Source organism: Thamnophis sirtalis, unplaced genomic scaffold, assembly GCF_051295495.1.
Source record: "Thamnophis sirtalis isolate CommonGarterSnake01/CBP01778 unplaced genomic scaffold, rThaSir2_p1.2 scaffold_1, whole genome shotgun sequence".
Taxonomy (NCBI): Eukaryota; Metazoa; Chordata; class Lepidosauria; order Squamata; family Natricidae; genus Thamnophis; species Thamnophis sirtalis.
The window spans coordinates 71,574,109-71,589,205 of record NW_028261381.1 but is presented as its reverse complement, the minus strand read 5'-3'; the positions used below and the strand labels follow the sequence as shown (position 1 = coordinate 71,589,205).

The 15,097-nt window shown below is 44.2% G+C and overlaps 1 protein-coding gene across 3 annotated transcripts in view; it reads left to right on the top strand.

The window, feature by feature from the left end:
• SIGIRR (single Ig and TIR domain containing) overlaps positions 1 to 15,097 on the top strand; it is a 52,980-nt gene that overhangs the window by 25,301 nt on the left and 12,582 nt on the right. For all 3 annotated transcript variants that reach the window (XM_087715814.1, XM_087715816.1, XM_087715823.1), the window contains 3 exons: positions 96 to 198; positions 4,824 to 4,974; positions 13,880 to 14,054. In XM_087715814.1, coding sequence (XP_087571940.1) covers positions 96 to 198; positions 4,824 to 4,974; positions 13,880 to 14,054 — 429 coding nt within the window. The remainder of the gene's footprint in view (positions 1 to 95; positions 199 to 4,823; positions 4,975 to 13,879; positions 14,055 to 15,097) is intronic.

Genomic DNA, 15,097 nt, shown 5'->3' with positions numbered 1-15,097 from the left:
TCCTGCATAAGGTAAAGATGAATGGTTTTTAAAAAAATCCTCAAGGGGTTGGCCTTTCTCAGAAAAATAAATACATAAATAATCTTCTTTTCCAGAACCTTCTGCGGATTTGATTATGAATGTCAGCCGATGTCGACGTCTTATTGTGGTTCTTTCTTATGCATATTTAGAACAAGAATGGTGCAACAATAATTTCAGGTAAACAGACACTCATTTCTTTAACGTTTGTGTGTGTGTACTTATTTCCCTTCTTTCATTATGTCTGGTTTTTTGTTTGTTTTTGAATGCTGTACTGCCTTGTAAATTGCATTTTGCTATCATGCATAAACTAATAAACTGTTCCTTGTATGAATCCTCCAAACCAAGTTTTCAAACTAATTATTTATTCTGGTTTCCAATCTCTGTTTCATGAGTTTTTACAGGTCACTGTTTGATTTGAATGTAAAGGTAAACTCTGACTTAAAAAATTAATTCAATAAATATTCTATTTAACTGCATGTGGCTCATTCTCAGTCTTCCAAGCTATACTAACTAGAAGACACAGAGAATGTAATATTTGTATGCAATCACTTTTTTTTAAAACAGGCTCCTACGTCATCTTAATTAGAGAAACTAAAATCTCTCCTACATCTTTGAAAATGATACATGGGAGACTAATATTTGTACTTTGCAGGTTAGCTTCTAATATTTGAGCAACTGATATGCTTCCAAGATTAATGAAGCTGGGGTATGGTATATCTTAAATGAGTTTTTGAGTTTTTTGAGTTTTTTTTTGAGTTTTATTGGGATTTATATGCCGCCCTTTTCCCTGAGGGGACTCAGGGCGGCTTACAACCACAAGGGAGGGGGGTGCAGTGTCAAAAACAGAACAGTATGTGAACAAAGAAAAAATAGTAAAAACACAACTTTCGTTCAGCAATCAAACACTCGGGCGGGTAAATTGGAACCTATCCCCAGGCCTGCTGGGAGAGCCAGATCTTGAGGGCTGCGCGGAAGGTCTGGATAGTGGTGAGGGTACGGATCTCAACGGGGAGATCGTTCCACAGGGTCGGAGCTGCAACAGAAAAGGCTCTCCTCCGTGTGGTCGCCAGTCGGCATTGACTGGCAGATGGGATTCGGAGGAGGCCCAGTCTGTGTGATCTAATTGGTCGATTTAGGGAGGTGATCGGCAGAAGGCGGTCTCTCAAGTACCCAGATCCACTACCATGGAGTGCTTTAAAGATGGTCATCAGTACCCTGAAGCGCACCCGGAGACCAACAGGTAGCCAGTGCAGCTCGCGGAGGACGGGTGTAACGTGGGCGAACCGCGGTGCGCCCACTATCACTCGCGCGGCTGCATTCTGGACTAGCTGTAGCCGCCGGATGCACTTCAAGGGCAACCCCATGTAGAGCCCATTGCAGTATTCCAGCCTAGAGATCACAAGGGCTCGAGTGACTGTTGTGAGAGCCTCCCGGTCTAGGTAGGGCCGCAACTGGCGGACCAGGCGAACCTGGGCAAATGCCCCCCTGGTCGCAGCTGACAGCTGGTGGTCAAGGTTTTAAGGTTTTAAGGTTTTAAGGTTTTATTGGGATTTATATGCCGCCCTTTTCCCTGAGGGGACTCAGGGCGGCTTACAACCACAGGGGAGGGGGGTGCAAGGTCAAAAACAAAACAATATGTGCACAAAGAAAAAATAATAAAACACAACTTTCATTCAGCGATCAAACACTCGGGCGGGTAATTGGAAACCTATCCCCAGGCCTGCTGGGAGAGCCAGATCTTGAGGGCTGCGCGGAAGGTCTGGATAGTGGTGAGGGTACGGATCTCCATGGGGAGCTCGTTCCACAGGGTCGGGGCGGCAACAGAAAAGGCTCTCCTCCGTGTGGTCGCCAGTCGACATTGACTGGCAGATGGAATTCGGAGGAGGCCCAGTCTGTGCGATCTAATTGGTCGATTTAGGGAGGTAATCGGCAGAAGGCGGTCTCTCAAGTACCCAGACCCGCTACCATGGAGTGCTTTAAAGATGGTCATCAGTATCCTGAAGCGCACCCGGAGACCAACAGGCAGCCAATGCAGCTCGCGGAGGACAGGTGTAACGTGGGCGAACCGCGGTGCGCCCACTATCACTCGCGCGGCTGCATTTTGGACTAGCTGCAGTCGCCGGATGCACTTCAGGGGCAACCCCATGTAGAGCCCATTGCAGTATTCCAGTCTAGAGATCACAAGGGCTCGAGTGACTGTTGTGAGAGCCCCCCGGTCTAGGTAGGGCCGCAACTGGCGGACCAGGCGAACCTGGGCAAATGCCCCCCTGGTCACAGCTGACAGCTGGTGATCGAAAGTCAGCTGTGGGTCAAAAGTCAGCTGTGGGTCCAGGAGGACTCCTAAGTTGCGGACCCTATCTGAGGGGTATAAAATTTGACCCCCCAGCCTAAGCGTTGGTATATTAGCCAAATTATTGGGAGGGAAGCACAACAGCCACTCGGTCTTGTCCGGGTTGAGTACCAGTTTGTTAGCGCTCATCCAGTTCTTAACGGCCTCTAGACCCTGGTTCATCACGTCCACCGCTTCATTGAGTTGGCACGGGGCGGACAGATACAGTTGCGTATCGTCCGCATATTGGTGGTATTTTATCCCGTGCCTCCGAATGATCTCGCCCAGCGGTTTCATGTATATGTTAAATAGTAGGGGGGATAAGACCGAACCCTGCGGCACCCCACATGTTAGGGGCCTCAGGGACGATCTCTGCCCCCCGACCAACACCGACTGCGACCTGTCCGAGAGGTAGGAGGAGAACCACCGTAAAACAGTGCCTCCCACTCCCACCTCCCGCAGTCGTCGCAGAAGGATATCATGGTCGATGGTATCGAAAGCCGCTGAGAGGTCAAGGAGAACCAGGATGGACGCATAGCCTCCATCTCTGGCCCTCCAGAGATCATCGGTCAATGCGACCAAAGCGGTTTCTGTGCTGTAACCAGGTCTGAAGCCGGACTGGAAGTGGTCAAGATAACTAGCTTCCTCCAAGGCCCGTTGAAGCTGGAAGGCCACCACCTTCTCAACAACCTTCCCGATAAAGGGGAGGTTGGAGACAGGACGAAAGTTGTTTAAAATGGCTGGATCTAAGGATGGTTTCTTCAGGAGGGGTCTCACCACCGCCGTTTTAAGTACGGCGGGGAAGTGCCCCTCCCGAAGGGAGGCGGTCACGACCGCCTGGATCCAGCCATGTGTCACCTCCCTGCTGTTGGCAACCAGCCAGGAGGGACACGGGTCCAGAATACAAGTGGAGGCACTTACAGCTCGAATGGCCTTGTCCACATCCCCAGAGGCAACATCCTGGAACTCAACCCAGAGATGGTGTGGCAAGTGGTCCTCCTGTGTCTCGGCTGGATCTACTGCGGTGGAGTCCAAGTCCGATCGAAACCGAGCTACTTTGTCCGCCAAGAATTGAGCATAGTCCTCAGCCCTACCCTGCAAGGGGTCTCCCGCATCCCTCCTATTGAGGAGGGAGCGGGTTATCCTAAACAGGGCGGCTGGGCGTGACTCGGCGGACGCAACCAAGGCAGAAATGTATGATCTTTTAGCAGTTCTTAGTGCTCGGACATAGTCCTTGGTGCAGGTAGTTAAAAGTGCTCGGTTCGCCTCGGACTTATCGGACCTCCACAGGTGCTCTAGGCATCTCCTCCGGCGTTTCTTCTCCCGGAGCTCCTCGGTGAACCAAGGAGGCCTCCGGGATCCACTGACCCGGAGGGGCCGTAGTGGCGCAATCCGGTCAAGAGACTGCGACGCCGCCGAATACCAGGCGGCAGCCAGAGTCTCCGCCGAACTGTGGGCGAGAGTATCAGGAATGACCCCAAGCTCCGTCTGGAACCTCAACGGGTCCATAAGTCGCCTGGGGCGGAACCACCTGGTCGGTTCCTCCTCCCTACGGTGGGGGTTTGGCCTCCGGAAGTCAAGCCTCAGTAGGCAGTGGTCTGACCACGACAGGGGTATGATCTCATTACCCCTCAGACCAAGATCACACATCCACTGCTCCGAGAGGAATACGAGGTCGAGCATGTGACCCGCTGCGTGGGTTGGGCCCCGAATTACTTGGGTCAAGCCCATGGCTGTCATGGAAGCCATGAACTCCTGCGCCCCATCAGAGCGTTCACCGAGCGATGGCAAATTGAAATCCCCCAGAACTATAAGCCTGGGGAACTCAACTGCCAGCTCGGCTACTGACTCGAGGAGCGAGGGGAGGGATGCTGCAACGCAGTTGGGAGGCAGGTACGTTAGCAGCAAACCCACTTGACCCTTGAGGTCCAACTTTATCAGCAGGGACTCACACCCGACAAGCTCCGGAGCAGGGACCCTACGAGGTAACAGAGACTCCCGGATTACAATAGCCACACCGCCACCCCTTCTCTGGGCTCTCAGCTGATGAAGCACCTGAAATCCCTCTGGGCACATCTCTACAAGGGGGACTCCTCCTTCTGTGCCCAGCCAGGTTTCAGTAATACATGCCAGGTCTGCCCTCTCGTCAACAATTAAGTCCCGGACGAGGGGAGCTTTGTGAACAACAGACCTGGCATTTAGCGACAACAGCCTGAGACCAGGGTCCTGACTGCTCGCGCCATCTGGTCTTGGAGTGGGACTCATAGGGCCGGAAGGAGGGATCTCTGTGATGTAGCGAACCCTCCTTCCCCGATAATGGCCGGCCCTAAAGTCCCCGCCGTATCTGCCTCTCCCTGTCATGACCGCTATGCCTGAATGCAAGTGTTTTTTTTCTTCAGAGTGTAGAACTACAAATAATTATAAAAACCAAGTTTTGTTGATAATTCTGTAAAGCCATTGCCTATTTTTTTAGGGAAGGTCTTTGGAGACTGCTGGAACTCTCCCGGAAGCCAATCTTCATTGTCTTTGAGAGCCAATATCGGGACATAGCACATCCAGCCATTAATTTGCTAAAGCAGCACAAGAGCAATGTGACCTTGTTGATGTGGCATGCTGGTTCCATGGTAAGCTGGGAGCAAAAAGGCTGCAACCTTATCCTTTGGGTTCTTTTTTGAATAGCAAGACAATATTTAAGATGCAGGGGTGGGCTGCTACAGGTTCGCCCCGGTTCGGTTGAACCCGTAGCTAACGTTATGGCTGGTTCAAAGAACATCCAAATCCCACCCCTGGCTGGCCCTACCCACCCCTCCCCTCTCCTCCCCTCCCAGGAGTCTCCACGCGGTCTGTTTTAGATGTGAGGTAAATGCAGGGCCCCTGCAGAGGCTCAGGAAGGGAAAAAAATGGGCCTCGTGAAAGTTTTGGAAGGCTGGAAACAGGCCGGTTTCCAGCCTCTGGAGAGCTTTCGGGGCCTGCGGGAGGCAGTTTTTGTCTTCCCAGAGGAGTAAGGAAAGCCTCCGGAGCCTGGGGAAGGCAAAAACAACCCCCCCACACTGTGCTGCAGGAGGCCGACTAGACCACACCCACCCAGCAACCGGGCAGAGAACCCGTTGCTGAAATTTTTGAAGCCCACCCAGCAACCAGGCAGAGAACCCGTTGCTGAAATTTTTGAAGCCCACCCCTGTTGAGATGTTATTCTAAATGTAGAAGGAGCTTCTCTTCTGAGAAGGACCATGGTCAAGCCTTTACTTATTTACCTAACAGAATCAGATATTGAGAAGCTTTGGCTATACTTTGAGGTCTAGATTTTGATTTCGTGTAGTAGTAAATTAAATTAGAAACATTTGCTAATTGTGCAACTTTTCATAATTGATTATTTACGAAGTGATGAATCTGTAAGTTCCCAAGATAATTTTCCCAGTAGCCAGCATGGTTAGTGGTAGATGCTGAAAATTGCAGTTTTCAACTTTGATGGATGGAGACTCCCCATCATTGCTAGAAAATAGATTATTGGGTCTGACAGGTTACATCTCTCCCAAGTCACATGTCTCTCTCTCTCTGTCTCTCTCTCTCTCTGTCTCTATAATGAATTAGTCTTAAGTGCTGCTACAGAAAATTGTAAGAAAAAAATATTACAATGTCTTGTCTTTAAAAATCCATAATGAGGCACAAAACCAGGAAAAATAAAAATTAATAATACATACTGTTTTTCACCCAAGATGTTTAATGCACCAATAGTTCAAAGGCAAATAAAAGATATGGATTAGCGAAGATGAAAAAACACAAATATTCTCAAAGCAGTAATGTAGAAAAACATTATATCAATGTACTCGTTTATTATTTAGACTTTTTTCTGTTTTCATATCAGTGGTAAATGGATAATAACACAGACTTTATCATTGGGTTATTGAAGGAGGGATGGAAACTTCTCTTGAGATATGAAAATAATTTAACATGAGCTTAGTACAAGCTGAATATTTGAAACAGTTTTTATTCCATAGGAAAAAAACAGCAGATGTGGTTTTTTCCTTCCCTCTATCTCCTGGCTTAGTAAAAAGTGTTTAATTTAAATTTTCTGTGTAGTATTTCCTGATTTGTGCCAGAACTAAATTGTATGATGGGCTGGGCTGCTGTTTGAGAGGATCAGGAAATTATTTTCTTGCCAAAAGGAAATTAATTGGAAAAAAGAGCTCAGGAAGGATTCTTAAATGAATACATTAAAAGATCAAATGCAAATAATTCCAAGGGGGTGGTGGTGGTAGTAGAGCATATATAAGACATAGAAAGAGGACTAGATTCTCAAGAAAAGAAACTGTGGAAAGTTTGGTTCTCCTTCAGTGGACTTGTTGAAAGCTAGACTGCTACCTGTCAGAAATGTTTTAATTTGGATTTCTCTACTAAGTGTGGGGGGTCAGTGGGGGGTTGCTGTGGGTATGGCCCATTATGGCCGTACCGGTAGTGGCTGGGAGCAGCTGAGAGCGTACTGCTACAGTGGCTCGTTTGGCCCACCTGCCCACCCATGCTCTATAGCTGTTTTTATGGGAAACAGCTATTTGCACATGCACACACAGCATGCAGCGCCTGCACAAGTCCCCAAAAGCAGCTGGTTCTCACAGGGGCAGTGGATTGCACATGCATGCGCAGCACACGTCAGGCATGTGTACAGCGCATGTCCGGTGCGTGCACAAACAGACCACAAGCAGCGTACCGGTAGCGATGGTAAGAGCAACCCATCACTGGGGGTCGTGGTGGTGGTGAACAGAATGCTTTATTCCATGATTTGATAGAAGTCTAACAACATTTATTTGTATGCAGATACAAATACAACATACGACCACAATTGAGCCCCAAAATTATGTTGCAAGACAATTAAGGGAGTTTTGCCCCATTTTACAACCTTTCCTGCCCCAGCTGTCAAATGAATCACTGCAGTTATATTAGTAACATGGTCGTTAAGTGAATTTGGCTTTCCCATTGACTTTGTTTGTCAGAAGGTTGCAAAAGGTGATGACATGTTCTCGGGACACTGCAACAGTTGCCAAGCATCTTAATTTTGATCACAACACCATGGGGATGTTGCAGTGATTATAAGCCTGAAAAATGGTTATAAATCTCTTTTTTTCCAGTAGTGTTGTAACTTCCAATGGGCAGTAACCGAATGGTTGTAAGTCAAAAACTACTTGTACTTTTATTAAATATTACATTTCTAAAAAGTGGCATCTTCTTTCACTTTTAGTATGCAGTTTTCAGACCGGCTGCCTTTCTCTTTTATTGCATAAAACAGAGGTGCATTTAAAATCTGGAGAGAACGTTGTTTGATTTTTGGGTTTTCCACGTGTGACATCAGAACAAGGCATTTTTGAAGAGTTCTTTGAAGTTTTTGTCTTCTTCTTTGCCTCTCTCTCTCTTCCAGAATTCTTTCAGAGTCATGGAGAATGATAATTTCTATTTTCTGTCAGTGTTTTCCAAAAATCATGATAGGTGATTGAAACATAGAAGCATGTCAGCCATATGGAGATAGAGGACTGGCCAGAATATGGAAATCATCAGAAGATGCTCTTCGTGTAAATTTCAGAATTGTGGGGATCTCAATTCTTACCCTGAAGTGAATTTGTTTTTAGATTTGAGTCACATGACCTAGCAGAAAATGTGATCTGTACTATATTTGTTTGCTGGTGCCCAGTGTGCTCTTTAAATGTATACCAAAATAGGTGATGCTCCTAGGGAAAATGACATTTTCAGCCACATAATCCTTGTTGCTTCTATTAAGTATGCATGCATTAGCCATGAACATCAGTGACAAGGAATCATTTCCTGATGGTTGGACTACGTTTACACAGATATTCTGTGCTTTAAAATTTTACATGTACACACTCTCCCATTAGTGACAAAATGGAGTTTAGGTGGACCTTTCAATTCACCAGTATATGGAGATTATACTTTGATATGCAAGAGAGCAATAGCGCTTTTGCCATTTTTAAGGCTTAAGATATTCAGATCTTGATAAATTGTAGAGTAACTAAAAGTCTATTTTATTTTTAAACCTCCTCTTTTGAGGTTTATTACCAATTAGAAGACCAGCATGATTTAATTTACACTATAAAGAATCCTAAATAAGTAAATAAAAGCTATGAGGGAAATTAAAATGAAGACTGTAGAAATATCTACCTCCCCTGAAACACTAACAAGAAGAAATCCTGTTTCAAAAACTCCTGCTACCTGAAAAATTTCCATCTAAATCCAACGTGAGGGCTCTGCAGTTTGCAATCAGTGCATGAAAGCTATGCAAACTTGAATAAATTTTCCATTTACTGATATTTCTAAATCGCATAGGAGCAGTGCGTTAATCTTTCATTCTGACTCTCCTTGTATGAACAAGGGAAGCAGGCTGTCACTCTGATCTTAATAGCTGGGGCTCCTGATTTGGGTTTTTTTCCTCCCCCTAATACCAAAAGTAAAGCTCTCATTTAACACCTCTCCTCAAAAATAAGGCAGCACAAAGCAAAATTATCTCAAGAGAGATTTTAAAGTGGTATCTGATGGAGGCTTTTCTGTCATGGCTAAATTTAATAATTATAAAGGTTTGCATTCCATCAAGATAAGTTCTGAGAATGCTGATCCCAGTTTTTTTTAAAAAAATAAGGGGGACTAATAAATTATACACCAATCAGTGTAATAGATATTTTTTAAAAATAGAAGTGAAATATTTCTTCTCACTTACTTATGAGGAATGGGTCCTATTGCTTGATGAAGCTGCTGGAAAATGAGCCAACGGTTCAAAATTAGAGAGCAATTTTGTACTTGCTCATTTAATTCATTTTAACATAAATAAATTGATGCAGCTTTTGTGGACTTTGAATCAGACAGACTATTTTTTAAGCAACGGAAATACATTCTCAAAGAAACTTGCTAATACCAACATCAATTACTATTTGTTAATTTTATTGAGAGACTCAAATTGCATACTCTCAGTATAATTGCTTTCTCTCGGTATAAGGGGAGGAAAATAGGCAAATCTGGAGCCCCATTCTGATTAAGATCAGAGTGACAGCCTACTTCTCTGGTTCATACAAGGAGAGTCAGAAGGAAAGATTAATGCTCTGCTCCTATTCAATTTAGAAATATCAGTAAATGAGAAACATATTTTCTTATGTTTAATGCCTAGTTATATTTTAGTTTCTGTCATAATTATGCATTGCTCCCTTTTTATTCCATCTTCTTAACAAATTTGCCCTTAATCAAAAGGATATTGCTCTTTTCCTGTTATAATCACTAAGAAAAAACTGACTGTTTTTTTTAAGGCAGTCAATTCAATATAATACTCTTGTTCTATTACTATATAAGCTTATTATCTGCTATCAGGTTATTGTCAACTTTTAGCAAGTATATAGACAGATTTTCTCCATCATGATCTCTCCCTAACCAGGTTTTCCAGGTCTTCTAACAGGGCACAGATCACTTCTGTAACTCTTCCCATTCATCTTTTCCTCTTCTTTTTCCTTCCACCTTTCCCAGCATTAAAGCCTTCTGCAAGCAGCTGGGTCTTCACATAATGTGTCCGAAGTAGGATAATTTGAACCTGCTCATTTGTGCCTCGGGTGAGAGCTGTGGGTTGATATTTTTCCCCCTGTGATCCATGTTTTTGTATTCTTGGGTGTCTACAGTATCCTCAAGGGTCTTCTCCAACAAAAGTTCAAATCATCAATATTCTTCCTATGCTCCCTCTATGGAAACAAAACCCAACTTTTGTTTCCATAGCGGGTCCCAGAGCATGCCATAGTTTGCACAATTCTGATCTTTGTAAGTATAGGCATGTCACAGCATTTGAATCTCTTTTCCAAGGCCTTCATGGCTGCTCTACGAAGTGCTTGTCTGCAGTGTATTTCTTGAAGGATCGTTGTTCCCTTAGTGTGGATGGTTGATTCTGAAAAGCAATAGCTATCTGCCACTTCAATATCTCCATTGTCAATTGTAAGACTGGTGGTTCTACTTATTATTGCAATGATGTTTCTTGACTCTTCTAAAATCTCTCTGAAACTATTATGTTCCTTTCTGAGATTTTTTTGTCTTTCTTGGCTTTGGCTTCTCTTCTTGACATTTTCCTGGTTTGTTCTGGCATCCAGTTTGCTTTCTTCTGTTCCATCTTTGGCTGTCTTCTTTTCACACATCCTTAATAACCTGTCTGAGTTCCTTCCATAGTTCTTCTGGTTCTCTATCAATGAGGTTCAGGATTTCAAAGTGATTTCTGATCTTCTCCTTGAAAATGATCAGTACATTTTCAAGAACATACTGTGAAAATTGGCTGGCTTTCTTTTTTAGCTTAACTTGGAATTTGCACATGACCAGCTTGTGACCTGTTCCACAACCATATGGCCATATCTTTGATGCTATAATTTAGTTCTTGCATCTTATTTTAGTAATAATATAGTCAATTTGATTTCATGCACATCTGCTGGTGATGTCCATTTATGCAGGCATCATTTGAGATATTTGAAGGCTGCATTAACTGTGTAGAAATCATTGGCATCATTGACATTGATAAGTTGGACTCCTGCTTCATTTTGATTTTCTAAGTTATACACTCCAACGACATTTTTTTCTTTTTAATGTTTCTAATTTTGGCATTCCAGTCTCTAATCACAAATTTGCTTGCATGTTCTGACAATTTTAAACTCAACTTGAGCTAAAAGTCATCAACTTCCTCTTTTTCTGTATGAGTGGCTGGAACATTATCTTGGATGATTGTTACGTATATTAAAGGAGTGCCCATGAAGCCAAACTGGTGATATCTGTCCATTGATTGCCTTGTAGCTAGGCACTGTTTGTGCTATACCCTTCCTAATTATAAAAGCAATGCCATTCCTTCATCTTTAAATCTCCTAATAAGCAATGTGATTTTCTAACTGAAAGTGTCCAATCCCAATCAGCAATCTTAATTTGCTGATATCTAATATGTCATTCTGCAGTTTTTTTCCGTCTTTGAGCTTTTCCGTATTTGAGCTTTTCCGTGTTCATGTTTCTTGCATTCCATGTTCTCATTGTAATTTTGCCTTTGCAGGTTTGGATTTTTCCCCCGTGTGTCAACATCAACAATTACATTTGAGGCTTAATCTAACCATGTAACATCATTACTACACGCACGCACACAAAATACTCCTGCATTGTTTCCTTAAGTAGCATGTTGAGTGTCACCTGACCTGAGAGGCCCATCAGCCAGCACTATATTGTCAATCGTTTTATATTTCCTACCCATGTGGCTTTCTTGAAACAAAATATTGGAGTGGTTTATTGTAAGCAGTTCTAAGATTACAACCACTCATTCAGTGACCCTTCAATGTTGTGAAGGTGCCAAATGAGTGGTGCTGATGACAGTCCTTAAAGTTCTGACTGCTGCAGCATCCCTGCAGTCATGCACAACTTGGGTGCTTGGCAATCAGCTTGCACTTAATAGTGGTTGCAATGTCCCATGATCATATGGCTACTTCCCCCCCCCCCCAAAAAAAGTGCAACTATGGAGTAAGAGATTCCAAGGACCTTAGGAACATACCCCCACTTATGTTCCATAGCATGCTTCTGTCTACACCATCCCCTCCACCTGCTCACACTCATTAGCACCAGCCTGCAGCCCTCACTGGCCCACCAACTGATCTTGCTGGCCTGCTTGTATCCCTATTGCAGGCTCATGGCACCCTTAATCTCTCCCCCCAATTTCTTGCCTGGGACTCCTTTTGTTTAACAACCTACATGCTTCTAGGGTTAGGACAGCAACTGAGGTTGCTGGATTGTCATTGCTAAGCATTGTGGTCACATAACATCATGCTTTATGACTACATCACTTAGCAATGGAAATTTCAGGTCCAGTTGCCATTGTAACCTGAGGATTTCCTGTGTTGTATGAATTGATGCCTTTTGTCATTGTCACTGAAGTGATCTTCTGCCTCCAGCATCTTCCTATATTGCTGCTGCCCAATATAGTCCCTGCTTGCTTTTGTTGGGCAGCTGGGATGACCTTCATGCCTTGGATGACACTGCTAGGAATATATACTCTTGGCATATACTCTCCACATGTTCACTTATCCTTCCCAGGAACAATACTCCTCCCCACTCCCCAGGATGAAGCAGCACAGCAAGACTTTGGTTAGGTGGAATGTGTGTGCACACAAAGTTACACAGCCTATTAATACCATTGCTTATGTTCTTCCTTAAGCATGCCATCAGCATAAATGATCAGACAGCTGAAATCCTTCCTTCTAAACATATTATAAGCTGTCACGTAGCACAGTGACATCTTTGAGATATAGAAGTGCTGCTAATATTCAGTGAACAAATGTATTTTGCGATGGTTTATTCCCAGATTTTTGAAAGATGGATGCTTTGTCATGCCCAGAAAAGGTTGTTGTGTTCTTAACCTTCATTAGATAATCTAAGAGCATTTCCTAGATCAGTAATGGGATTTTTCATCCTAAAAGTACTATACACTGGGTGCATGTGCAAGACACATGTAGAGACACGTGCACCTGCGCAGGGCGGAGGTCATGAGTGCATGTGCAGGGGCGACCGGGGTCACACATGCATGTGCAGGGCACATGCACTTGGGAGCGGGGACAGCACGGGAGTCATGTGCACATGCATGGGGCAGGGGCAGTGAGGGGGGGTCCATAAGCAATGTTTTTCGTTGTGTCTCAACTCACCCCACTCCTTTTCAAGGAAGGTGCAGCAGTAAATCAATGATACTGAAGTACATAATGAAAAAGCGGAAGGAAGGGCCACATCCAGGAAGGTGCCTGATGCCTCCTTGTGTCTGAAAACATAGTAAAGTTGGCTTCTATTAGTTTTGCCAGTCGACTGAGAAGTGATACGTACAGTATACATATCAGTGTTTCAATTTCACTTCCTCCTCTACAATTGCAATCAATGTTACCCAAACACTATTGTAATCTTATATAATTGCATGAAGACACTCGTTGCATAAAAATGTATTATGTTTGTAGAAGTGGAATTTTTTTGGCAGGGACAGAACTGGCAGACAATGGAATGATGGATTTGTGTAAGTCACCGCTTTCATCGCAACAAAAAGTCAGTTTGTCCAGAAATAACAGGGCAGGGAAAGGAATTTTTGCAAAGCTGCTTGATCTCCCTACAGTTTTTGAGACACCCCTTGATATATCCACACATTCTTCAGCTTTTTCTTCACAGGGAGGGAGGAAAAACTGGCTTAAAGCGTGCGCACACATATATAGAATATACAATTGCACTAAAATCGTAGGTTAAAGAGAAAGTAGGTTTGGCTGCTAACACCACTCTTCTCTGGTTTTGCAGGATGTTTCATCTCGGAGATGAAACAAAGCTGAATGTAGATATTGCTCAGAGAACTATTCCCAGCAACAGGCCTTTTATCTCTCTCGTTCAGTTCTTTGGAAGCCAGGCACAGTTTCTAGTCAGGGTTTTGTGATCTATTGCTGAAAAGACTACTTAAGAGGGTGAGCATATGACAAATCTGGATGTTTTTTCCACCCTATCTCCTGCTTCTAGGCAATTGCATCGAGTTTCTGGAAGGAGTTGTGCCTCGCCTTGCCGCGGAAAGTATCTTATCAAGGCCTCAGGGGGGACCCTCAAACCTTTCTCCAGGAAGACAAAGATCCGATGCTGATTCTCCAAAGCAACTATCCAGAATTCCAGGGGGACTCTCACCCTGAAGGAGACATTGGTAATAACACAATATCATATTAGCTCTGTCGCTGTTTCTTAACGGAATGGCTCTGAAGCAAACCTTTCTGGGGCACAGATCTCTAGCACAAATATAATTGATGTGACATAATTGATGTTAACCATACTGATTCTTCTGGGGCTTTACTTTTTTTTCTTTTTTCATTATTCCATGAAAAGGCTTGACAATTGGAGCTAAGGTTTGAAAGAAAAAAAATGGAATTGCCGAAGTATCAAAAGGCAACCATAAACAATAGCATCAATGGGTCAAGACTAGTGGTGGGATTCAACATTTTTTACTATCAGTTCTGTGGCCGTAGCTTTGTGGGTGTGGTGTGGCTTTATGGACGTGGCAGGGGAAGGTTACTGCAAAATCCCCATTCCCTCCCTACCCCACTAACCTGCTTTCCAGCTTTGTTCTCCTGTTCAGGGCAAAAAAAGAAGGTTGGCTGAGAGGCTGAGAGGCAGCAGGGCAGTGGTGGGATAGAAATAATTTAACAACCGATTCTCTGCCCTAATGACCAGCTGGGTAGGAGGGGCTCGGTGGTCATGTGACTGGGTAGGCGTGGCCAACTCAACGTCAATCACGTCGATGGGCACTTCATCTTAGCTGTTACAATGTACTAAGGGTTAACCGGAAAGGCAGTTTCTGTAAGCAGGGCAATAAAGATTAGGCTAGAAACAACACCTGAATGTTTCCTTCCTGCCTTCCTTACAGGATTAGCACTGTGAAGTGGAAAAAAACAAAATGAGATTTCTTCTAACAACCAGTTCTCCGAATTGTTTAGAAAGTTAACAACCGGTTCTCCCAAATAGGTGCGAGCTGGCTGAATCCCACCACTGCAGCAGGGGTGGGGTCAGCCTATTTGCTGGTTCTCTGAACTACTCAAAATTTCCACTACTGGTTCTCCAGAACCTGTCAGAACTGGCTGAATACCACCTCTGGTCAAGGTTTTCACAGAGACCTAAATGAGTTCAGCAGTCTGGCTAAACCCATAGTTTTGAGCAGACTGCCATATAAATGACACCATCTATGGATAAGAC